Source organism: Bos taurus, chromosome 9, assembly GCF_002263795.3.
Source record: "Bos taurus isolate L1 Dominette 01449 registration number 42190680 breed Hereford chromosome 9, ARS-UCD2.0, whole genome shotgun sequence".
Lineage (NCBI taxonomy): Eukaryota > Metazoa > Chordata > Mammalia > Artiodactyla > Bovidae > Bos > Bos taurus.
Window position 1 is genome coordinate 43,307,798 of NC_037336.1, and position 25,845 is coordinate 43,333,642.

General features: G+C 39.9%; 2 protein-coding genes across 6 annotated transcripts in view; one reads left to right on the top strand and one right to left on the bottom strand.

The window, feature by feature from the left end:
• The window catches only part of QRSL1 (glutaminyl-tRNA amidotransferase subunit QRSL1), a 39,421-nt gene extending 17,883 nt beyond the window's left edge, over window positions 1-21,538 (bottom strand). For 2 of the 3 annotated variants that reach the window (XM_010808461.4, XM_015472827.3), the window contains exons 1-4: window positions 21,399-21,538; window positions 10,277-10,436; window positions 9,715-9,813; window positions 8,396-8,492 (exon numbers count right to left, since the gene is read on the bottom strand). In XM_010808461.4, coding sequence (XP_010806763.1) covers window positions 8,396-8,492; window positions 9,715-9,813; window positions 10,277-10,436; window positions 21,399-21,422 — 380 coding nt within the window. In that variant the 5' untranslated portion in view covers window positions 21,423-21,538. 3 annotated transcript variants of the gene reach the window in all.
• Window positions 21,539-21,640: 102 nt separating this feature from the next.
• RTN4IP1 (reticulon 4 interacting protein 1) overlaps window positions 21,641-25,845 on the top strand; it is a 51,662-nt gene continuing 47,457 nt past the window's right edge. Inside the window, exons 1-2 of one of the 3 annotated variants that reach the window (XM_005210832.4) lie at window positions 21,641-21,757; window positions 21,921-22,315. In XM_005210832.4, coding sequence (XP_005210889.1) covers window positions 22,042-22,315 — 274 coding nt within the window. In that variant the 5' untranslated portion in view covers window positions 21,641-21,757; window positions 21,921-22,041. Of the gene's footprint in view, window positions 22,316-25,845 lie in introns of all 3 variants that reach the window. The other 2 variants (XM_005210833.5, NM_001075275.1) reach the window with 2 other exon arrangements.

Here is a 25,845-nt window from a genome sequence, read left to right on the forward strand (position 1 = left end):
CTAAAAACCTAGGTTCAAGTTTATTCCCACAGATTTATTTATTCAACACATATTTACTAGGTTCTAACAGATACCAGTTTTGGAGAATCAAGGAATCTGCTTCTATGAAACAGGAAACACAGACCAAGCAAATATTACAAACATTACAAATGGGGAAATAAAAAGTGCTTCTGATGAAAAACTAAATGTTTTCCTCATGATCAGGAAAAAGGCAAGGATATCTGCTCTTATCATCTTTATTCAATATTGTACTTAAGGTCCTAACTGGTGCAATAAGGCAAGATAAATAAATAAAAGTGTCTCTATTGTAGGCTACAAGATCATTTACATAAAATATACCAAATAATCTATAAGATCAGCTAGAATTAATAAGGGAGCTTAGCAAGGTCACAGGATAAAAATAATAGGTTAACATAGAAAAGTAAATTTCTATGTATTCTAACAATGTTAAACAATCAGAAATTGAAAAGAAAATTACATTTTCTGTAATAGTAAAGAAACATGAAATACTTGGAGATAGATATGGCAAATTATGTGCGAGATTCATATATAGAAAATCATATATATTGCTGAGAAAAATTAAAGTCTAAATAAATGGAAAGATATAGAGTCATACATCAGAAGGCACATATTAAGATGTCAATTTTCTTTTTTTTTTTCTTATTTGCCAATGTATTTTATCTAGTTTTTACCTCAGAATCATTTTATTTTATTTTATTTATTTTTTTTTATTCAATTTTAGTTTTAAAAAAATTATACATGTGTTCCCCATCCTGAACCCTCCTCCCTCCTCCCTCCCCATACCATCCCTCTGGGTCGTCCCAGTGCACCAGCCCCAAGCATCCAGCATCGTGCACTGAACCTGGACTGGCATCTTGTTTCATACATGACATTCCACATGTTTCAATGCCATTCTCCCAAATCTTCCCACCCTCTCCCTCTCCCACAGAGTCCATAAACCTGTTCTATACATCAGTGTCTCTTTTGCTGTCTCGTACACAGGGTTATCGTTACCATCTTTCTAAATTCCATATATATGCGTTAGTATACTGTATTGGTGTTTGTCCTTCTGGCTTACTTCACTCTGTATAATAGGCTCCAGTTTCATCCACCTCATTAGAACTGATTCAAATGTATTCTTTTTAATGGCTGAGTAATACTCCATTGTGTATATGTACCACTGCTTTCTTATCCATTCATCTGCTGATGGACATCTAGGTTGTTTCCATGTCCTGGCTATTATAAACAGTGCTGCGATGAACATTGGGGTACACGTGTCTCTTTCCCTTCTGGTTTCCTCAGTGTGTATGCCCAGCAGTGGGATTGCTGGATCATAAGGCAGTTCTATTTCCAGTTTTTTAAGGAATCTCCACACTGTTCTCCATAGTGGCTGTACTAGTTTGCATTCCCACCAACAGTGTAAGAGGGTTCCCTTTTCTCCACACCCTCTCCAGCATTTATTATTTGTAGACTTTTGGATCGCAGCCATTCTGACTGGTGTGAAATGGTATCTCATAGTGGTTTTGATTTGCATTTCTCTGATAATAAGTGATGTTGAGCATCGTCTCATGTGTTTGTTAGCCATCTGTATGTCTTCTTTGGAGAAATGTCTATTTAGATCTTTGGCCCATTTTTTGATTGGGTCATTTAGTTTTCTAGAGTTGAGCTGTAGGAGTTGCTTGTATATTTTTGAGATTAGTTGTTTGTCGGTTGCTTCCTTTGCTATTATTTTCTCCCATTCTGAAGGCTGTCTTTTCACCTTGCTAATAGTTTCCTTTGATGTGCAGAAGCTTTTAAGTTTAATTAGATCCCATTTGTTTATTTTTGCTTTTATTTCCAATATTCTGGGAGGTGGGTCATAGAGGATCCTGCTGTGATGTATGTCAGAGAGTGTTCTGCCTATGTTCTCCTCTAGGAGTTTTATAGTTTCTGGTCTTACGTTGAGATCTTTAATCCATTTTGAGTTTATTTTTGTATATGGTGTTAGAAAGTGTTCTAGTTTCATTCTTTTACAAGTGGTTGACCAGATTTCCCAGCACCACTTGTTAAAGAGATTGTCTTTAATCCATTGTATATTCTTGCCTCCTTTGTCAAAGATAAGGTGTCCATATGTGCCTGGATTTATCTCTGGGCTTTCTATTTTGTTCCATTGATCTATATTTCTGTCTTTGTGCCAGTACCATACTGTCTTGATAACTGTGGCTTTGTAGTAGAGCCTGAAGTCAGGTAGGTTGATTCCTCCAGTTCCATTTTTCTTTCTCAAGATCGCTTTGGCTATTCGAGGTTTTTTGTATTTCCATACAAATTGTGAAATTATTTGTTCTAGCTCTGTGAAGAATACTGTTGGTAGCTTGATAGGGATTGCATTGAATCTATAAATTGCTTTGGGTAGTATACTCATTTTCACTATATTGATTCTTCCAATCCATGAACATGGTATATCTCTCCATCTATTAGTGTCCTCTTTGATTTCTTTCACCAGTGTTTTATAGTTTTCTATATATAGGTCTTTAGTTTCTTTAGGTAGATATATTCCTAAGTATTTTATTCTTTTCGTTGCAATAGTGAATGGAATTGTTTCCTTAATTTCTCTTTCTGTTTTCTCATTATTAGTGTATAGGAATGCAAGGGATTTCTGTGTGTTGATTTTATATCCTGCAACTTTACTATAATCATTGATTAGTTCTAGTAATTTTCTGGTGGAGTCTTTAGGGTTTTCTATGTAGAGGATCATGTCATCTGCAAATAGTGAGAGTTTTACTTCTTCTTTTCCAATTTGGATTCCTTTTATTTCTTTTTCTGCTCTGATTGCTGTGGCCAAAACTTCCAAAACTGTGTTGAATAGTAATGGTGAAAGTGGGCACCCTTGTCTTGTTCCTGACTTTAGAGGAAATGCTTTCAATTTTTCACCATTGAGGATAATGTTTGCTGTGTGTTTGTCATATATAGCTTTTATTATGTTGAGGTATGTTCCTTCTCTTCCTGCTTTCTGGAGAGTTTTTATCATAAATGGGTGTTGAATTTTGTCAAAGGCTTTCTCTGCATCTATTGAGATAATCATATGGTTTTTGTTTTTCAATTTGTTAATGTGGTGTATTACATTGATTGATTTGCGGATATTGAAGAATCCTTGCATCCCTGGGATAAAGCCCACTTGGTCATGGTGTATGATCTTTTTAATGTGTTGTTGGATTCTGATTGCTAGAATTTTGTTTAGGATTTTTACATCTATGTTCATCAGTGATATTGGCCTGTAGTTTTCTTTTTTTGTGGGATCTTTGTCAGGTTTTGGTATTAGGGTGATGGTGGCCTCATAGAATGAGTTTGGAAGTTTACCTTCCTCTGCAATTTTCTGGACGAGTTTGAGCAGGATAGGTGTTAGCTCTTCTCTAAATTTTTGGTAGAATTCAGCTGTGAAGCCGTCTGGACCTGGGCTTTTGTTTGCTGGAAGATTTTTGATTACAGTTTCAATTTCCGTGCTTGTGATGGGTCTGTTAAGGTTTTCTATTTCTTCCTGGTCGAGTTTTGGAAAGTTGTACTTTTCTAAGAATTTGTCCATTTCTTCCTCGTTGTCCATTTTATTGGCATATAATTGTTGATAATAGTCTCTTATGATCTTTTGTATTTCTGTGTTGTCTGTTGTGATCTCTCCATTTTCGTTTCTAATTTTATTGATTTGATTTTTCTCCCTTTGTTTCTTGATGAGTCTGGCTAATGGTTTATCCATTTTATTTATCCTTTCAAAGAACCAGCTTTTGGCTTTGTTGATTTTTGCTATGGTCTCTTTTGTTTTTTTGCATTTATTTCTGCTCTAATTTTTAAGATTTCTTTCCTTCTACTAACCCTGGGGTTCTTCATTTCTTCCTTTTCTAGTTGCTTTAGGTGTAGAGTTAGGTTATTTATTTGTTTTTTTTTCTTGTTTCTTGAGGTGTGCCTGTATTGCTATGAACTTTCCCCTTAGGACTGCTTTTACCGTGTCCCACAGGTTTGGGGTTGTTGTGTTTTCATTTTCATTCGTTTCTATGCAAATTTTGATTTCTTTTTTGATTTCTTCTGTGATTTGTTGGTTATTCAGCAGCGTGTTGTTCAGCCTCCATATGTTGGAATTTTTAATAGTTTTTCTCCTGTAATTGAGATCTAATCTTACTGCATTGTGGTCAGAAAAGATGCTTGGAATGATTTCTATTTTTTTGTATTTACCAAGGCTAGCTTTATGGCCCAGGATGTGATCTATCCTGGAGAAGGTTCCATGTGCGCTTGAGAAAAAGTTGAAGTTCATTGTTTCGGGATGAAATGTCCTATAGATATCAGTTAGGTCTAACTGGTCTATTGTATCGTTTAATGTTTGTGTTTCCTTGTTAATTTTCTGTTTAGTTGATCTATCCATAGGTGTGAGTGGGGTATTAAAGTCTCACTATTATTGTGTTATTGTTAATTTCTCCTTTCATACTTGTTAGCATTTGTCTTACATACTGTGGTGCTCCCGTGTTGGGTGCATATATATTTATAATTGTTATATCTTCTTCTTGGATTGATCCTTTGATCATTATGTAGTGACCTTCTTTGTCTCTTTTCACAGCCTTTGTTTTAAAGTGTATTTTATCTGATATGAGTATTGCTACTCCTGCTTTCTTTTGGTCCCTATTTGCATGGAAAATCTTTTTCCAGCCCTTCACTTTCAGTCTGTAGGTGTCCCCTGTTTTGAGGTGGGTCTCTTGTAGACAACATATGTAGGGGTCTTGTTTTTGTATCCATTCAGCCAGTCTTTGTCTTTTGGTTGGGGCATTCAACCCATTTACGTTTAAGGTAATTACTGATAAGTATGATCCCGTTGCCATTTACTTTATTGTTTGGGGTTCAAATTTATACACCATTTTTGTGTTTCCTGTCTAGAGAATATCCTTTAGTATTTGTTGGAGAGCTGGTTTGGTGGTGCAGAATTCTCTCAGCTTTTGCTTGTCTGAGAAGCTTTTGATTTCTCCTTCATACTTGAATGAGATCCTTGCTGGGTACAATAATCTGGGCTGTAGGTTATTTTCTTTCATCATTTTAAGTATGTCTTGCCATTCCCTCCTGGCCTAAAGAGTTTCTATTGAAAGATCAGCTGTTATCCTTATGGGAATTCCCTTGTGTGTTATTTGTTGTTTTTCCCTTGCTGCTTTTAATATTTGTTCTTTGTGTTTGATCTTTGTTAATTTGATTAATATGTGTCTTGGGGTGTTTCGCCTTGGGTTTATCCTGTTTGGGATTCTCTGGGTTTCTTGGACTTGGGTGATTATTTCCTTCCCCAGTTTAAGGAAGTTTTCAACTATTATCTCCTCAAGTATTTTCTCATGGTCTTTCTTTTTGTCTTCTTCTTCTGGAACCCCTATGATTCGAATGTTGTAGCGTTTAATATTGTCCTGGAGGTCTCTGAGATTGTCCTCATTTCTTTTAATTCGTTTTTTTTTTTTATTCTGATTCATTTATTTCTACCATTCTATCTTCTAATTCACTAATCCTATCTTCTGCCTCTGTTATTCTACTATTTGTTGCCTCCAGAGTGTTTTTAATTTCATTTATTGCATTATTCATTATATATTGACTCTTTTTTATTTCTTCTAGGTCCTTGTTAAACCTTTCTTGCATCTTCTCAATCCTTGTCTCCAAGCTATTTATCTGTGATTCCATTTTAATTTCAAGATTTTGGATCAATTTCACTATCATTATTCGGAATTCTTTATCAGGTAGATTCCCTATCTCTTCCTCTTTTGTTTGGTTTGGTGGGGATTTATCCTGTTCCTTTATCTGCTGGGTATTCCTCTGTCTCTTCATCTTGTTTAAATTGCTGAGTTTGGGGTGTCCTTTCTGTATTCTGGCAGTTTGTGGAGTTCTCTTTATTGTGGCTTTTCCTCGCTGTGTGTGGGTTTGTACAGGTGGCTTGTCAAGGTTTCCTGGTTAGGGAAGCTTGTGTTGGTGTTCTGATGGGTGGAGCTGTATTTCTTCTCTTTGTTCAGTCGCGCTGTGGGGAGGGAGGGATGGATGCTGCAAACAAATAACACTGGCGTGCGCTCGCAGTGCCTCAGCCACACTGGGTCTGCCCCCGCTCACGGCGCGTGTAGCCTCCCTGCCCACACTGCTCGGGCTCTAGGTTGTTCTGCCGGGAACAATCCGAGGCTGGCCCTGGGTTGCATGTACCTCCCAGGTCCAAGCCGCTCAGGTTCAGGCACTCGGGTAGTCCTCAGAGGCGCAGACTCAGTTGGGCCTGAGTTTTGTGCTCTTCCCAGGTCCGAGCAGCTCAAGTGATGAGGTGTTTGGCGAGCGCCAATGCTGCGACTTATCGCCTCCCCGCCACTCGGTTATCTGGGTGTAAAACCGGCGCACCTTCTCAGGCAGATGTTAACCGTCCAGACCCCCCAAAAGTTTTAGTTAGCAAAGAAGCCTGCTTACAGTTTTATAGATAATGTCTCTCTGGGGCTGCGATTGCCCCCTTCCGGCTCTGGCTGCCTGTCACCGGAGGGGGAAGGTCTGCAGCCGGCTATCTCTGTTCAATTCTTTGTTCCGTGCGCGGGCCTGGCGGTGTCTTAGGTTGGGGCTGGCTTTTCGCGTGGTAGATATCCCACAGTCTGGTTTGCTAGCCCAAATTATTTCGCTCAGATAGTGCTCAGGGTATTCAGGCCAGATTCTTACTCTAAGCGATGCAGCCCGCGCTGCACCTCCCTGCCCAGCCCCCGCTTGCTAATGGCGCGTGCAGGCGTCTGCGCTGCTTCTCTGCTGGGGGAGTTACCGTAGGACTCGAAATCTTCAAGTTTTAATTGTTTATTTATTTTTTCTTCCTGTTATGTTGCCCTCTGTGCTTCCAAAGCTCGGCACAGATTCGGCAGTGAGAAGGTTTCCTGGTGTTTGGAAACTTCTCTCTTTTTAAGACTCCCTTCCCGGGACGGAACTCCGTCCCTCCCTCTTTTGTCTCTTTTTTTGTCTTTTATATTTTTTCCTACCTCCTTTCGAAGAGTTGGATTGCTTTTCTGGGTGCCTGATGTCCTCTGCCGGCATTCAGAAGTTGTTTTGTGGAATTTACTCAACGTTTAAATGCTCTTTTGATGAATTTGTGGGGGAGAAAGTGTTCTCCCCGTCCTACTCCTCCGCCATCTTGGCTCCTCAAGATGTCAATTTTCTAAAACCTAATCTATAAGTCAATACCACCACAATCAAAATCCTATCAAGCTTCTCTGTGAAATTATTAATTCAGTTCTAAAACTTATATGCAAATGCAAAGGACCTGCTGCTGCTGCTGCTAAGTCGCTTCAGTCGTGTCTGACTCTGCGACTCCATAGACGGCAGCCCACCAGGCTCCCAAGTCCCTGGGATTCTCCAGGCAAGAACACTGGAGTGGGTTGCCATTTCCTTTACCAATGCATGAAAGTGAAAAGTGAAAGTGAAGTCGCTTAGTAGTGTCCGACTCTTAGCAACTCTATGGACTGCAGCTCACCAGGCTCCTCCATCCATGGGATTTTCCAGGCAAGAGTACTGGAGTGGGGTGCCATTGCCTTCTCCGCAAGGCTTACTATGAAGCTACAATCATCAAGATAGCATGATAATGGATTAGGAATACACAAATCAACAGAATAGAATCCAGAAATAGACCTATACATATGTTGGACTGATTTTTGGCAAAGGAATCAAAGTAATTTAATTTGAATTCCTATGGTCCCAGATATATACGATAGACATATGCAAAAAAATGAACTTTTGCTTTCTTCACATAATCTACAAAAAATTAACTGGATTACAATTTTAAATATAAGAACTAAAACTATAAAACTTCTAGGAGAAAACACTGGAAAAAAAAGTCTTGATGACCTTGGAAAAGGTAAAGCTTTCTTAGAAAAGACACAAAACCATGAGTCATTAAAGGAAGAAAACAACAAACTGGACTTCATCAAAACTAAAACCTTTTGCTATTTGAAAGGCATATTCAGAGGATGCAAAGACAAGCCAGAGACTCAGAGAACCTATTTGCAAATCACCTATTTGATAATGGACTTGAATCCAGACTATATGGGGAAAAACTCTTACAACTCATTGAGAAGATTTGAATAGATACTTCACCAAAGATATATGGATAGCAAAATAAACACATGATGATCAACATTGTTAGTCATCGGGGAAATGCAAATCAAAACCAAAGTGAGATATCTATCAGCAGAACACAAGCTCTCATGGAGGGACTGAGAAATTGGCAGAATCCTCACGAAATCACCTCACTAACGTCATCTCTCATGGAGGAACTGAGGAACTAGCAAGGAATTGGCAAGAGAGTTCTCACGAAGTCACACTACTTTTAGGTACCTACATACAATGAAGTTGAAGACACAGATGAAAGAAATACAGGAAAAGAAAATTTAATTTTACTTACCCCATAGCAAACTCATCTAAGTTTGTTTTTCCCATTAGCAGAGCTCCCTGATCCAACAACTTCTGAACTACTGTGGCATTATAAGGTGGTACATAACCTGAAAAAAATTCAGTTTTCTTTAAAAAAAAACAAAAACAAAACTGAGGTATAGCTGATTTAAATGTTATATTACAGGTGTAAAACATAGTGATTCAAATATTTTACAGGTTATATTTAAAGTTATTATAAAATGTTGTCATATTCCCTGTTCTGTACAATATACTCTTATAGCTTATTTATTTTATACAGTCACTTATACCTTTTAATCCCCTCCCCTTTCTTGCCCCTGTCCTCCTAAAAATTCAGTAATTTTTATCATAGGAAAGAAAACAGTGAACATGTAAATCCTATGTAAGAAACAATTTTAAACTCCAATTAAGCAATTCATATTGACAAATGCTACTTATTCCTAATTTAAGTTGTACTTTCTTCTGAAAGTTAATGTTTTTCTGCAGCTGACTGCTTGCTATATTTTCTAAAGAAAGTCTCTATATTCATCATCTTTATAATCTAAAAATATTGACTTTAACAGTACAAAATATTGAATGATAGAGAGGTACCCAAGTCATTTGAAATTAATCACAAATCATTCTGCTCATTGCATTGACTTTTTCTTCTCAGATGTGCTATATCACACAGCAATTTTTATCTATTTCCAGCAGGGATAGATCTTTATTGTTAATTAAAATTTCCTCTATCTAGTGTATATTTGCAAACAATTAACAACAGTTTACTTTATCAAAGGAACTTGGGGCATACACTTCAGAATATTAGTTTTAGTGTGAAGTTCTCTATCCTTTTTCCATTTTTTTTTCCTCCTAGGATCCAACCATATATTGATAAATATGATTCCTTTTTTACCTACTAAACTTAAAAAATTAAAACTAAGCATCATTATACTAAGTATAGTGATAAAAAATAATCAGACAGTAGATGTTATTAATAATAAATCCTTATACCATCTGCAAAAGAGGGGGTAATGACAGCTACTTTATACTTATTTCTATACTATCGAGTGGAAGTTGGAGGAGTTAAGAGTTCACTTAGTGTGTTTGCAGTGATGTTATCTTCCTAAATAGGATTCCTCTGTTAAGCAGGCCTACCCCTGAAGAATAACTTTGCATTCTGAAAGAGCAAATAGTAAGAAGGTAATATTCCACCATAAGTTATTTCCTGTGCAAATATAACTAGTCTAAGATATCTTGGTGCATTAGTATCTTTAATTTAAACTGAAAAACACTTATTTTTATAAATTAATGCTCTGGCTAGTTACACTTTACCTTTCAGCATGTTTGATGCACAGGTTGTCTCAATGCCGGATGTACTAAAGTTATCTTTTACTGCAATAGGAATTCCATCTAAATCTCCCAGTGAGTGACCTGCATTAAGAAACCAAAAGAATAGAAAAGATATCTAGTTTGACATACAGAGACATTAATCCTAGTTATTAAGACAGCTACTAGCTTGCTGAAGATACTTCTTCAGAAATCAAATTTGTTAGAAATTATTACAAGTTGGACATTATAAAGCATCACGTATCTATTAGTCTCATTTTTACTATACCTCAAACCAGTTGTTCTTTTAAAAAATAATTTTATTTATTTGGCCATACTACAAGATTTGTGGGGTCTAAGTTCCCCAACCAATGACTGAACATGAGCCCCCAACAGTGGAAGTGCGGAGTCCTAACCACTGAATCTCCAGGGAATTCCCCAGGTCTTTAAATAAGGGAAGTTTTTTTTTTTAATGTTTAAAGCTCTACCTGCCAAATGGAGACTGCTATATCCAATTAAACTCTTTCTCTCGGGATGTAACAATTAAGTACAAGTCAAAGTAATTTACCTTTCTTATATCTTTTCTCTGATTCTTCAGCTTGCTTTAAGGCCACTTCTTCTGATACAGTAATGTATGCATTTAGAAACTTAGTCTTCTTGATAAGGGAGAGACATCTTTGACAGAGCTCAGTTGGCGTGATCTGGCCTTGTTTCAGTGCCACAGAAACCTAGAATATACACAATTCCAAAAAACTTCTGCTGAGTCTGCACAAGTTTCAAATGTTATACTGAGACAGGCAGATAGAGTGGTTAAATATAAAAATTTGAAGTGAGGTTTAGATTCAAAACCAAGACCAGGCACTACTGTTGCTTTACATGCATTATCACTTTATTCAGCCCTTAAAACAACCAACAAATTATTAACCTCACTTTATAGATAAATTAACTGAAGCTCAGAGAGGTTAAATGATTTGCTCAAAGTCACACAAATAGTAAAGGGTAACTTCTTAACATCTGCTCCTTCACGATTTCTCACTGCCCCAGTGGAAGCTTAGCCTGTCCTGTATGTTGACTGAAGAAAGTAGGGAAAACCACTAGACCATTCAGGTATGACCTAAATCAAATCCCTTATGATTATACAGTGGAAGTGAGAAATAGATTTAAGGGCCTAGATCTGATAGATAGAGTGCCTGGTGAACTATGGAATGAGGTTCATGACAGTACAGGAGACAGGGATCAAGACCATCCCCAAGAAAAAGAAATGCAAAAAAGCAAAATGGCTGTCTGGGGAGGCCTTACAAATAGCTGTGAAATGAAGAGAAGCGAAAAGCAAAGGAGAAAAGGAAAGATATAAGCATCTGAATGCAGAGTTCCAAAGAAGAGATAAGAAAGCCTTCCTCAGTGATCAATGCAAAGAAATACAGGAAAACAACAGAATGGGAAAGACTAGAGATCTCTTCAAGAAAATCAGAGATACCAAGGGGACATTTCATGCAAAGATGGGCTCGATAAAGGACAGAAATGGTATGGACCTAACAGAAGCAGAAGATATTAAGAAGAGGTGGCAAGGATACACAGAACTGTACAAAAAAGATCTTCATGACCCAGATAATCACGATGGTGTGATCACTGACCTAGAGCCAGACATCCTGGAATGTGAAGTCAAGTGGGCCTTAGAAAGCATCACTACGAACAAAGCTAGTGAAGGTGATGGAATTCCAGTTGAGCTATTTCAAATCCTGAAAGATGATGCTGTGAAAGTGCTGCACTCAATATGCCAGCAAATTTGGAAAACTCAGCAGTGGCCACAGGACTGGAAAAGGTCAGTTTTCATTCCAAACCCAAAGAAAGGCAATGCCAAAGAATGCTCAAACTACTGCACAATTGCACTCATCTCACATGCTAGTAAAGTAATGCTCAAAATTCTCCAGGCCAGGCTTCAGCAATACGTGAACCGTGAACTTCCTGATGTTCAAGCTGGTTTTAGAAAAGGCAGAGGAACCAGAGATCAAATTGCCAACATCCGATGGATCATTGAAAAAGCAAAAGAGTTCCAGAAAAACATCTATTTCTGCTTTATTGACTATGCCAAAGCCTTTGACTGTGTGGATCACAATAAACTGTGGAAAATTCTGAAAGAGACGGGAATCCCAGACCACCTGACCTGCCTCTTGAGAAATCTGTATGCAGGTCAGGAAGCAACAGTTAGAAGTGGACATGGAACAACAGACTGGTTCCAAATAGGAAAAGGAGTACGTCAAGGCTGTATATGGCCACCCTGTTTATTTAACTTATATGCAGAGTACATCATGAGAAATGCTGGACTGGAAGAAACACAAGCTGGAATCAAGATTGCCGGGAGAAATATCAATAACCTCAGATATGCAGATGACACCACCCTTATGGCAGAAAGTGAAGAGGAACTCAAAAGCCTCTTGATGAAAGTGAAAGTGGAGAATGAAAAAGTTGGCTTAAAGCTCAACATTCAGAAAACAAAGATCATGGCATCCGGTCCCATCACTTCATGGGAAATAGATGGGTAAACAGTGGAAACAGTGTCAGACTTTATTTTTCTGGGCTCCAAAATCACTGCAGATGGTGACTGCAGCCATGAAATTAAAAGACGCTTACTCCTTGGAAGGAAAGAACCTAGATAGCATATTCAAAAGCAGAGACATTACTTTGCCAACAAAGGTCGGTCTAGTCAAGGCTATGGTTTTTTCAGTGGTCATGTATGGATGTTGAGAGTTGGTCTGTGAAGAAGGCTGAGCACCAAAGAATTGATGCTTTTGAACTGTGGTGTTGGAGAAGACTCTTGAGAGTCCCTTGGACTGCAAGGAAATCCAACCAGTCCATTCTGAAGGAGATCAGCCCTGGGATTTCTTTGGAAGGAATGATGCTGAAGCTGAAACTCCAATACTTTGGCCACCTCATGCAAAGAGTTGATTCATTGGAAAAGACTCTGATGCTGGGAGGGATTGGGGGCAGGAGGAGAAGGGGACGACAGAGGATGAGATGGCTGGGTGGAATCACTGACTCGATGGACGTGGGTCTGGGTGCACTCTGGGAGTTGGTGATGGACAGGGAGGCCTGGCGTGCTGCAATTCATGGGGTCGCGAAGAGTCAGACATGACTGAGCGACTGAACTGAATTGACTGAATATATATCAAGCAATAGGAGTTTGCGTTTAGGGGAAAATCTGCAAGTGTTCTGCTCTAAACTGTTGAATAAATCATCAGAGAGGTGGTATTCTTAGGCCTGAGGGTGTTGAGCTAGAAAAGCAGTGCCAATAAGCCACTGAGAGGGCCGCTAATGCTGATGCACAGAAGGAGGAAAGGGCTACCATGGGGATACTGGGAGGATCGGGGGTTGGTGAGGGGCAGCTGGGCTCGACTCAAAGGAGATAACTGAATGTAACAAAAAAGGTATTACTGCTGAATGGTTTGTATGACGCTTGAGAAGAGTGGAGCGGAAGAGAAAAAAAAGACAGCAGTGTGTTCTGATACTGTAAATATGGAGTGGGCTTATGTAAATAGGCTGCAAGTATCAGAACTTGCAGAAGCACAAAGCTGGACAGACACAGAGGTATATAAACAGGCCTACCCCAGAGCAGAACCGTAAACACGAGGAAGATTATATCTGCTATTGTCTCCTCTTTTTGCCTCCCCTCAAGTCCCCTGATGCCCATTATCCTCACGTTGCCTTCTGACTCACCAGCTGCTATGACAGGAAGAGGTAAGGAGTTGCAGCTGTGGTTACAAAGGCAAGAAATCAGACTGTCTGGAGTACTCACTTATTTATTGAAGTATATCTGATCTACAGTGTTGTGTTGGTTTCAGGTGTAAAGCAAAGTGATTCAGTTACAAATACGTCTTTTTTTCCCCCCAGATTTTCTTTTCCGTTATAGGTTACTACATAATATTGAGTAGATTTCCCTGTGCTATAAAGTAGGTCCTTGTGTGTTATCTGTTTTATGTGTAGTAGTGTGTATATGTTAATCTCAAACTCCTAATTTATCCCCTCCTCTTTCCTTTTGGTAACCGTAAGTTTGACATCTATGTCTGTGGGTCTATTTCTATTCTGTATGTAAGTTCAGTTGTATCATTATTTTTTAAGATTCCGTGTATAAGCAGTATCATGTCTTTGTCTTACTTCACTTAGTATGATAATCTCCAGGTCCATCCATATTGCTGCAAATGGCATTATTTCATTTTTATTTTTTTATGGCTGAGTAATGTCCCATTATGCCAGCAAATTTGGAAAACTCAGCAGTGGCCACAGGACTGGAAAAGGTCAGTTTTCATTCCAATCCCAAAGAAAGGCAATGCCAAAGAATGCTCAAACTACCGCACAATTGCACTCATCTCACATGCTAGTAAAGTAATGCTCAAAATTCTCCAGGCCAGGCTTCAGCAATATGTGAACCGTGAACTTCCTGATGTTCAAGCTGGTTTTAGAAAAGGCAGAGGAACCAGAGATCAAATTGCCAACATCCGATGGATCATGGAAAAAGCAAGAAAGTTCCAGAAAAACATCTATTTCTGCTTTATTGACTATGCCAAAGCCTTTGACTGTGTGGATCACAATAAACTGTGGAAAATTCTGAAAGAGATGGGAATCCCAGACCACCTGACCTGCCTCTTGAGAAACCTATATGCAGGTCAGGAAGCAACAGTTAGAACTGGACATGGAACAACAGACTGGTTCCAAATAGGAAAAGGAGTTCGTCAAGGCTGTATATTGTCACCCTGTTTATTTAACTTCTATGCAGACTACATCATGAGAAACGCTGGACTGGAAGAAACACAAGCTGGCATCAAGATTGCCGGGAGAAATATGAATAACCTCAGATATGCAGATGACACCACCCTTATGGCAGAAAGTGAAGAGGAACTAAAAAGCCTCTTGATGAAAGTGAAAGTGGAGAGTGAAAAAGTTGGCTTAAAGCTCAACATTCAGAAAACGAAGATCATGGCATCCGGTCCCACCACTTCATGGGAAATAGATGGGGAAACAGTGGAAACAGTGTCAGACTTTATTTTTCTGGGCTCCAAAATCACTACAGATGGTGACTGCAGCCATGAAATTAAAAGACGCTTACTCCTTAGAAGGAATTCAAAAGCAGAGACATTACTTTGCCAACAAAGGTTCGTCTCGTCAAGACTATGGTTTTTCCTGTGGTCATGTATGGATGTGAGAGTTGGACTGTGAAGAAGACTGAGCGCCGAAGAATTGATGCTTTTGAACTGTGGTGTTGGAGAAGACTCTTGGGAGTCCCTTGGACTGCAAGGAGATCCAACCAGTCCATTCTGAAGGAGATCAGCCCTGGGATTTCTTTAGAAGGAATGATGCTGAAGCTGAAACTCCAGTACTTTGGCCACTTCATGCGAAGAGTTGACTCATTGGAAAAAGACTCTGATGCTGGGAGGGATTGGGGGCAGGAGGAGAAGGGGATGACAGAGGATGAGATGGCTGGATGGAATCACTGACTCTATGGATGTGAGTCGGAGTGAACTCCGGGAATTGGTGATGGACAGGGAGGCCTGGCGTGCTGTGATTCATGGGGTCGCAAAGAGTCGGACACGACTGAGTGACTGATCTGATCTGATCTGAATGTTCCATTGTGTAAATATAGCACATCTTCTTTATCCTTTCATCTGTTGGACATTCAGGTTGTTTCCATGTTCTGGCTATTGTAAATAGTCTTGAAATGAACACTGAGGTGCATACATCTTTTCAAATTATGGTTTTCTCTGGATATATGCCCAGGAGTGGGACTGCAGGGTCATATAGTAGGTCTATTTTTGTTTTTTTAAGGAAGCTGCATACTATTCTGGGAGTACTCATTTTAAATGGTGATCTCTGTTAGGACCGTATTTAGGAAATCTAGATTTGAGAAAATCAAGAAGGGAAATGAAAACAAAGATGCTAATTAGCTAGAATGGACTAGGCACAAGGATTATGACAAATAGTAAGATCCCCTGGAGCAAAACTAAAAGGGTCATATCTGAATATAAGATGAAATCAAGTGGAAAAGTTTTCATTAAGAAAACAAATTCTCTCTCCCTAGCATTTCTTTTCTCAAATGGAAACTAGATTTTCCTTAAGGCCACTGCTTCTCCTGCAGTTTTCCCACAGGATGGCCGTTTTAGTTCTTACTTACCATGTACCAGAGTCCAGTGGGGAGGGGAGATTGTGTGGGCAGGTGTTCCCCTTGTCCTCAATGCCTTTTTCTTGCCTCTTTTCTCAAAACCCCCAGCTCATCTGAAGCACAGATCTTGGAGGAGATTATATTACTCTAACAGTCTCCCTGGTACTCCTTTTCATTTATGAAAGATTTTAGCAGCTGGTTCACTGTAGCTATTTTTGTTGACTTTAAACTTCAAGTCAGGTACACTGTCACCGGGCCTCTCAGTTCTTGAACTCCCTTGACACAAACTCTTCACTTCACTCCAGTTACCCACTCACATGGTCACAGCCCAGACTATGTCATTACCAGCATCTGTATATTCTCCCAAACCTCAGTTCTAATCATCATCCCACATCTCCTGTCTCCTGAGCTCATTTACTCTACCATCCAGCAGGAAAACTGGGATCTCAGTCCTCCAACCTCGAAGCAATGGATTCTGCCCACCAGTGAGGTGGAAAGAGAATCCCAAGGCATGCAAAGAATCTGCAGCTCTGGTTGACACCTTACGACCAGCCTTGTTAGACTGAGTAGAGAACCCAGCCACGCCAGCCCTGACCCACAAAACTGTGAGATGATCAGACTGTGGGTGTTTTAAGACTGTGTTATTTTAAGACAAGTTTGTTATGCAACAATAGAAAAGTAATATGCCTTCTTGTAAAAATGAGGAAATCTTCCGCAGGAACTACTCTTCTTAGAGGACCAGGGAAAAGAAAACTATCAGTTCAGTTCAGTTGCTCAGTCGTGTCCGACTCTTTGAGACCCCATGAATCGCAGCACGCCAGGCTTCCCTGTCCATCACCAACTCCCACAGTTCACTGAGACTCACGTCCATCGAGTCAGTGATGCCATCCAACCATCTCATCCTTTGTCGTCCCCTTCTCTTCCTGCCCCCAATCCCTCCCAGCATCAGAGTCTTTTTCAATGAGTCAACTCTTTGCATGAAGTGGCCAAAGTACTGGAGTTTCAGCTTCAGTCCTTCCAAAGAAAACTATAAACACATATAATCTAGTAATTTTGTCACTGTAACAAAATCAGTGCTAATAATAGCTCTTAGTTCCAGGTGTTATCCTATACATTTCATTTAACCTTTATATCCACATTAACAGGCTGATATTATTATTTCTAATCTACAGATAAATTACCAAAGTTCCTGCTTAAAATCACATAGCTAGAAAGCAACAGAGCTGGGATTCAACCAAGGTCTGATCTTGTTTCTGAAGCCCATGCTTCGGACCACTACACTACTTCTCTGTGCAAAGTGTAATAGCATTTACTCCTCTGTAACTGATAGAGAACATTTTGTTAACTTCACAGGTATTAATAACATCAGAGATTCACTGAGGAAAAGGACTTTCAGAAGAAAAACTGTCTTGATAAATGCTGAAGGTATAGAAGAGCCCTTGGAAGCTGAGTGTCTGGTTGACTGGTACTCTCTTTAACACACCCATTTAACATTCTTGCTTTTGTCTCCATTGTTCCAAGAAACAGCACTTCAAGATCACCAGTCAGCTTCACGTTCCTAAATCCAGCAGTCACACTCAGTCTGGATCAGCATTCAACATCACCCGCTCCTGGAAGCACTTCTTTTCCACTTGTATTTCAGGAGACCAAGCCCTTCTGGTTTCCTCCTGCCTTACTTAAGGCCATTCCTTCAAGTCTCTTTTGCTAGCTGTGCTTCCTGCTGCTGACCTCGAAATGCTGGAAAGTATTATCCCTTCTTCTATATTTTCACTCAGCTTCCCAGATGATCTCATCTGACTGCATGACTTCAATTATCTCCTCCACTCTGGCCAACTCATATCTTCATACCTAGCTTCTCTCTTGATCTCCACATTCCTATATCCATCTGCTTAACCAACCTCTTCGCTTGGATATCTTTGGAGGCATCTCAAAATTATCCTGTCTTGATAACTTTCTCCTCACAACACGCTCCCTGCAGAATCTTTCCCATCTTGATTCTGTGTGCTGTGCTCAGCTGTGTCTGACTGTTTGTGACCCCATGAACTATGGGGCCTCTGTCCATGAATTCTCCAGGCAAGAATAGTAGAGTGGGTTGCCATTTCCTTCTCCAGGGGATTTTCCTGACCCAGGGATTGAACCTGCATCTCTTGTGTCTCCTGCACTGGCAAGTGGATTCTTTACCACTGTGCCACTTGCCCAGGCCCCAAATCCAAGCATCCTCCTTGACTCGTCTCTGTCCATCAAACCTATATCCAATCTGTCAGAAAGCCCAAACTTAAGAAACAAAATCCCTATTCTGTATTACTTCTGCTCCCACCACCCTATTCATGCTGCATCAGCTCTTGGCAAGGCAACGGCCTTCTAACTGGCCTCCCTGCTTCTCCATTTGCCTTCCTCCAGACCACAATCCTGAGTAGCCTGGAGCTTTTTAAATTTTAAATCAGATCATGTCCAAAGACTCACAACCTTCTAGAGGATTTGCATTACATTTAGAATAAAACCCACATTCCTTCTCATGGCCTGAAAGGTCATCTGGTTCCTGCTTCTCTTGGGTGAGAAGAGAGCTTCCTTGAACATGTCAAGTTTGCCCCTGCTTCAGGGATTTTCCACTTACTCTTCTTCCTGCCTCAAAGACCCTTCTCCCAGTTCTTCCCAGGGTTCACCCTTTTTATCTTTCAGGTCTCTATTATATATCACCCACTCAGTCAGAGAAACTTTCCTGATCACTCTAAAACATCCATATCCCCCAACTAATTCTCACTATACTCTGATGCTGGAAAGACTGAGGGAAAAGGGGTGACAGAGAATGAGATGGTTGGATGGCATCACTGACACAATGGACATGAGTCTGAGCACACTCTGGGAGATAGTGAAGGACAGGGAAGCCTGGCGTGCTGCAGTCCATGAGGTTGTAGAGTCGGGCAGGACTGAGTCACTGAACAACAAAATAGCCTGCTTAACCTTTCTTCATAGCACTATACTACTTGAAATTATATTATTAAACTTACTTAATGCCTCCTTCCCCACACAAACGTAGGTTTCATAAGGGTAGGAATTTCTGTCTTCATGTTGATCCTCAGTGTCTAGAACACAGAGGTGCTCAATAAATGTTAACTGAATGAATGAACTGAGATGTTTAAAATTTGGAATCTATTTTCCCATAGAACAGCAATTAAATGTTCTTAGGCTAGACCCCCAAGAAACCTGTTGGATATAAAATTAATTTTCTTTAATATAACAATAACCATTTAATATAATTATAGGGCCAGTAATACTAGTGTGGTGTTTGGTTCCTAGTAACACTGGGATCAGGCCACTAAAATACAAAGAGTGAAAGTAAGATTCTTCCCTTTCCTGAACATACCTGGGTAAAATTTACAAGTAGCAGTTTTATCTCCCATTTGGCATTTTACCTCTTTTTAGTGCTTCTCTATAGTTCAAATGGTAAAGAATCTGCCAGCAATGCAGGAGACCAGGATTCGTTCCCTGGGTTGGGAAAATCCTCTGGAGAAGGGAATGGCAATCCACTCCAGTATTCTTGCCTGGAGAATCGCATGGACAGAGAAGCCTGGTGGGCTACAGTCCACGGGGCTGCAAAGAGTCGGCCGTGACTGAGTGACTCACACACACACCAGTGCTTCTTCCCAGGGCTCCTCTACTGCCCTAAGCCTCCACTCAGGTCCCTCAAGTTATCTCAAAACACCAGTTTCCAGTCCTTCCCCAAATACCCTCCCCTACAAATTTTCTCTTCCTTCAATTGATAATCTCAGCTAGAGTGTGATGGAGAGAAATCTGATTGATTATAATTACAATGGATAAATCATTCAACTGTTCCAGGCATCTTTACATATGGAATGTGTAAAGATCCATCTTTAAAATGGAATATGTACTAAATTAATCTCTAATTCATAGAATTTGGGGCACTGGTACAATGATGTGGAAATAACAGAGTGGACAGAAGATATATTAGGGTCTGGGAAAATAACCAAATAATGTTTTGCACAATAGGTATCAATAAATATTTGTTAAAGGAGAGACTAAGTGAAAGTAATCATGTCAAGGCAACTTTCTGGCTACCCTTGGGTCAGATTCCCTAAATATATTTTCCCCCTTGAGGTAAAAATTGCTCTCACAATGGCTCACTGGACAACATTAGTGAGGAAGGCTGGTACAAAAAAGGCAGTGCTGGGGGAAAGGGCAGAAAAAAAAATACCCCATTTTTTTAGGTTGTATTTCATTTTACATTAAGTTTGTAGTTAAAATATTTTTTAAAAATTTCAAGAACAAATTAGATTGTTCACTGACAGTATAAGCAGATGCAATTTAGTATGGTAAAACAAAAATGTATTGGGGGAATAGCTGTTCATCATTTAAAGCCAATGGATTTAAAGTTCTCATAATTTATAGTTTTCTAAAAGGCTGCCAGTTGGAAAAAGAAAAAGACTTTCCAAGTGAAGATACAAATGGAAGATGGAAGGCAAATGGAAGATGGAAGGTGGGGTAGGTCCTCAATTGCTAAATCTATCGGCAGAATCACCTGGGAGCTAAGGTTAAACCATATCCTCTGGGTCTTACCATAATGACCTGCATGAGGGGGACACAGCTGTAGTTTTTAAGGAGGGCCCAAGGTGATTCTGATAGCAGTGGGTCTGCTATCAGACAGCTGGGCAGGTAGGGAGATCTGTGCCAGAAAGCAAGGAGATCTGAATTAAAGCCCTAAGAGCAGGGACAAAATGAGAGAACAGACTCCAGACATAATTTCAAAAAAGAATGAACAGAATTTAGTGACCTATTGGACATGACATATGAAGAAAAATCTAAGGGTAACTGGAATAACACTTGTATCCTGAACAAGAGAATATCAGAAATCATGTTTTTGTTTTTTATGATGTAGGTTGAGATGCAAGAGGTGGTTCTGTTACAATGATTAAGTCAACTTCGGTTAAATTGAGTCTGGGGTGCTTGTGGGACATTTGGAAGAGCTGTCCAGAAGACATTCACAAATATAGCCTAGAGTTCAAAAATGAGGTGGAGGAAATGGAGACACAGGTAAGAAAATCGTAGGTATCTTGGAGGTTGTGGAAGCTTGGAGAATGAATATATGCGGAGTTGGGGTGGGGAGCTAAGAATCACTAGTTTGGCTTTTGCAAGGGACAGATTTGCGGGGTCCTTAGTGAGGACTGCATCAGATGAGTGTAGTGGACAAGGACTAGCTAAATCCCCGTTATATGGCAGAGCCTACCTCGAGGCCATCAAGAGCTGGAGGCAGCCTGAGCAAACGAATAATCGAGAGAAGCCACTCTGCCTTCCACCCCACAACGCCGCGGGGCAGAAGCCTTCCCCGCTGAGAATATAACTCCGAAAGGATACAAGGAGCACAGCCTAAAGACTCGGAGGTCCGAATCCCCCCAAGTTCTAAGGAAAAAGGCAGCGAGGCTGACCAAGACGCGGTTAGGAAGGGGGAGCCCCTCGTCCACAAGAACAAGGGTTCCCCGAATCTTCCCGACCTCTTGGACCCTCAGCAGACAATTCGACTCACTTCTCGCAGGGTCCGGCCCAACATGATCCTCGTGCCCCGTCTGCCACCCCAGGGACCAGGTGACGAGGAGAAGAACAGAAAGGTCAGTTGCCGCTGCTGGTATTACATGTGCGCAGCCATCTTTGATCATCACAGAACCTGTCAGCACCGAGTTCTCGGATTGGTCGAATTGCAGCCCAAGGCAAATGATCTTTGCACACGATTGGCTGGTGCCGCTAAGCAAGTCCCGAAGGGAAAGAGAAAGCGTGACAAGGAGACTCCGGGCTAGGGTCGCGGCGGAAGCCTGGAAGTGTGTGAATTTCTGTGGCGTCTGGATCGCGAGAGGAGTCGGCTTCTCCCTCAGAGGGCTTCGGGACAGGGCAGGATTTTAGGGGTTTTGCTTTTAAGGGGAGCTGGTGTAAGGGAGGAGGAGAATGAATGGCATACTGATTGGAATGGGAATTGGATGTGAAGAGTAAAGTAAATCCATACTCTTCTTTCTTTGATTGCTCCATTAATCTGTCTGCATTTTAAAATTCTCAGCTTTGAAACCAGCCAGAGTGTTTGGCGGAATTCAGACGGAATTTGACGGAATTCAGGTGTGAGGGTTTGATCCCGTTTAAGTGCCTTTTAATTAGGGCACGTAATTCAACCACTGTTTACAATGGGATTTCTGAAGACCTGTGTGTTTAGAAGAAATGCATGCACTGCGGTTTGCTTCTGGAGAAGCCAAGTTGTACAAAAGCCTTCAGTTCGAAAAATTAGTACTACCTCTCCAAGAAGCACTGTCATGCCTGCTTGGGTGATAGATAAATATGGGAGTAATGAAGTGCTTCGATTTACCCAGAACATGATGATACCAATGATACACTATCCAAATGAAGTCATTATCAAAGTTCACGCTGCAAGTATAAATCCTATAGATGTTAATATGAGAAGTAAGTTTCAAAAGACATTGCTCATTACCTTTTTTTTTTTTTTTTTTTTAACTTGAGACAACCTCATCAGGGATCAGTTTTAAAAGATTATTGACTACTTTTGGGGGGATTAACACAAAGAAATGGTTTAGGGTTTTGACAGTATCCCAGTAGGTATTTCAAAAATTTTTGAACTGGCAATGTCCATGGTATGCTTAAATCTTTTACAAAATATAAGTTTGAATTGCTTCCAGTGCTACCTTAAAAATGTAAATTGGGACTTGAGGATTGTATCCACAGCTAACTTTCTGGTACATTTTGCTAGGAACTTTTATGATGTTCTGAGGTCCATCACAGGTTTTAAAGGTATGGTTATGTTTTCACATCAGTTCAGAATTTGCATTTTCATAATAATTTGAGTTTGCCCTTCCACTACTCCCAGCTTTTTCTAACGGTTCAGTGGACAAAGCAGCAGAACAGGATGCCAAGATATGGACACAGTACTCTTCCTCATTTTGTTGTTGCGTTCTGCCCTTGGAAGTTAAAATATGCTTTTCTGTTGTGCTCCATCTTCAATGGAAATAATGTTATCTTAATTTCTGCTAGGGGTTATTGACAAAGCTTGGAGTGCACTATATTCCTTATGCAGTTATTACAGTGCTGAAAAGATTGATTACTGTGAATTACTTTCACTTTGGAAAATAACGACAAAAAGTGAGCAATTGAAATGTGGCTAGTCTGAATTGGGATGTACAGTTAGTATAAAATATACACTAGATTTCAAGACTTAGTAAAAAATGAGTGTAAAATGTCTTATTAATTTTATGTTCATTATATATTGATCTGATAATATTTTGGATATATTAAGTAAAATATTATTAGCATTAATTTCACTTTCTTTTCACTTTTTAATGTCTGCTTGAAAATTTTAAGTTAGATATGTGGCTTGCATTACATCCCTGTTGGACAGTGCTGATCTAGACATATGAGGAACAGCTATTACACATTTCTTTGTGGGGAAAGAGATATGTTTAAATGATTTTATGGCGATTGCCCCATGAAAGATACACTTGTTTCCTTTTGTTTGCTTAGAATAGTTGCTACTGCTAGGTGTTTCAGCTTACTCTGTTTCCATTGGGCATGAAGATAATTTAGTGTTTATCAGAATTACCTTTTTTAAAAAAACTTTGTTGTCTATTTTGGGTTGTGCTTGGTCTTCCCTGCTGCATGGACTGCTCTGTAGCAGTAGTGCTTGGGCTTCTTACTGCAGCGGCTTCTTGCTGCAGCGGATGGACTCCAGGGCACTTGGGCTTCGTTAGTTTTGACACGTGGGCTTAGTTGTTGCAGGGCCCAGGCTCTAGAGTACAGGCTCAGTAGTTGTGGCACATGGACTTACTCTGTGGTATGTGGGATCTTCTCACATAAGGGATTGAACCCATGTCTCCTTCATTGGCAGGTAAACTTTTTACCATTGAGCCAACAGAGAGACTCCTATTGGAATTATCTTTAAGTGGTAGATTTATACCTAGTGAGCAGCATGCATTTGCCATCTCCTTGATTAGAAGCTCTTTGAAGGTAGAGCCCATGCCCTGTCAACTATAGCCTTTTTTGGTGTTTCACATATGTAGTCATTCAGTCATTAATGTCACTTTATATTTTCATTCTAATTTGATTACAAAGTAAAATATTTTTTTTTAATCCTTGAGCAATTTTTAAAAGCATTTTGTCTTTGTTTAGATCTTTTAACACATTATTGACCAGGGGATTTTTGTAGAAATCAGTGCCTGTGACCAGCAATTTTATTAAAAATCTCTGGTCAATAATGTTCGAGTGACAAAAGACATATTAATACATTTCCAGTCAATAAGTTGTTAACTTTTCATTTCTTTGAATGCACACACACAGTTTATGTATTTGTGTTACATTGTACATTTTAATTCCAGTAGAATGGCTGAATCTGCACTTTCTTGGCTGCTATTTAATAACACATTTTACTTTTATATAGTATTCTTGAGACATCATAGTTTTTTAATGACTTGAATGGGTAATATTATTTGTAGTTATCCTCTGTATTTCCTGCCCATGGATTCTTATTTGAGAATGTATGATTACTGTTGCAGAAGATACCTGAAACGGTAGCTTGGAGAAATGAAATTGTAAACTATAGGGAGCATTATTTCCCTTGACAAGAAAGCAAGGACATGTCTATTTTGAAAGATGAGAGCCACCTATTTTTCTGGAGATGGCTACTGTTGTTGGATATAAAATCATAAATCATATAAATGGGTAATGAAGTGAATTATCTTAAAATAGAAAAAAAAAATTCAGCCAACAGCATCATACCAACAAAGTTTCGTTTCTTTAGATAAGATCAAAGCTTTTGAAACTGATGGCAGATTTAGGATTTTCCAGGTCATTCCATCTCTGAACCAAACTGATCACCTCTAACAATGACACAGAACTGCTAAGGTTCCCCATTCACTGTCTCCAAGCAGATTCTCAGTTCCTAACTACCAGCTATTTCTGGATTTGGGACTAGTTTAGCTGGTACCAGTGAGCCAGGACTACTCAGTCGATATCCAAGTAACCGAGAAAACAGCCTTCTTTTGCAGGCTGTGAAGCTCAGAAAGGGACTGGAGTGGGTTTTTTTTTTGGCAGCTTGAAAATTTTACTTGACTAAATTCCCACTTTTGTTGATCAAATCACATAGGAATTTCAGTGAATAATTGTTTTATTGTGTTTGAGAGGTGGAAAAGGAATAAGACAGGAAGACTAAAATGTGATTTTTGTGAGTATTACATGGGAAGTTATTTCCCCCCTGGTAGAATGCACTCCTAACTAGCCAGCTGGCATGTATCTAATATCGGCATGGTGGCCATCAGCTTAGATTTTTTGGGACTTGCCCAATTTTAAAATGCTTTCTTCCATGTGTCTTGATTTTTTATTAGAAAAACAACTTCTGCACTCCCCTGTCAGCTTCTCTCCCTGTATTCTCTACCTCTTGCTGTATGGATTAAATGTCATTGTTCCCATATAAGGCCAGCCCTCCACCAAGGTTCTAGACCCCATGCCTGCTCACCCACTCAGGAGCATTGTTTCAGCAATTGTCTCCTGTATCTTCAGTGTTTCCCTTTCCACTGGATCACTCACATTGGCTGTTATTTCTCCACTCATAAAGAGGACCAAAAAAAAAAAAGACTTAAAAGTCCTTCAGTGGGCTTCCCTGGTGGCTCAGGTGTGAAGAATTCGCCTGCAATGCAGGAGACCAGGGCTTGATCCCTAGGTTGGGAAGATCCCCTGGAGAAAGAAATGGCAACTCACTCCAGTATTCTTGCCTGGAGAATCCCATGGACAAAGGAGTCTGGTGGAGTACAGTCTGTGGGATCACAAGAGTCGGACACAATGTAGCAACTAAACCACCACCACCCACCACCAAACATCTTCCATCTCACTTTCCCTTCTCCACTGCCCCATTTTCCCACTCTCTATAGCAATACTCTCAATATTTGGAAGAGTTGAATGTTCTCATGGTGTTCAGTTCCTCATTCCCA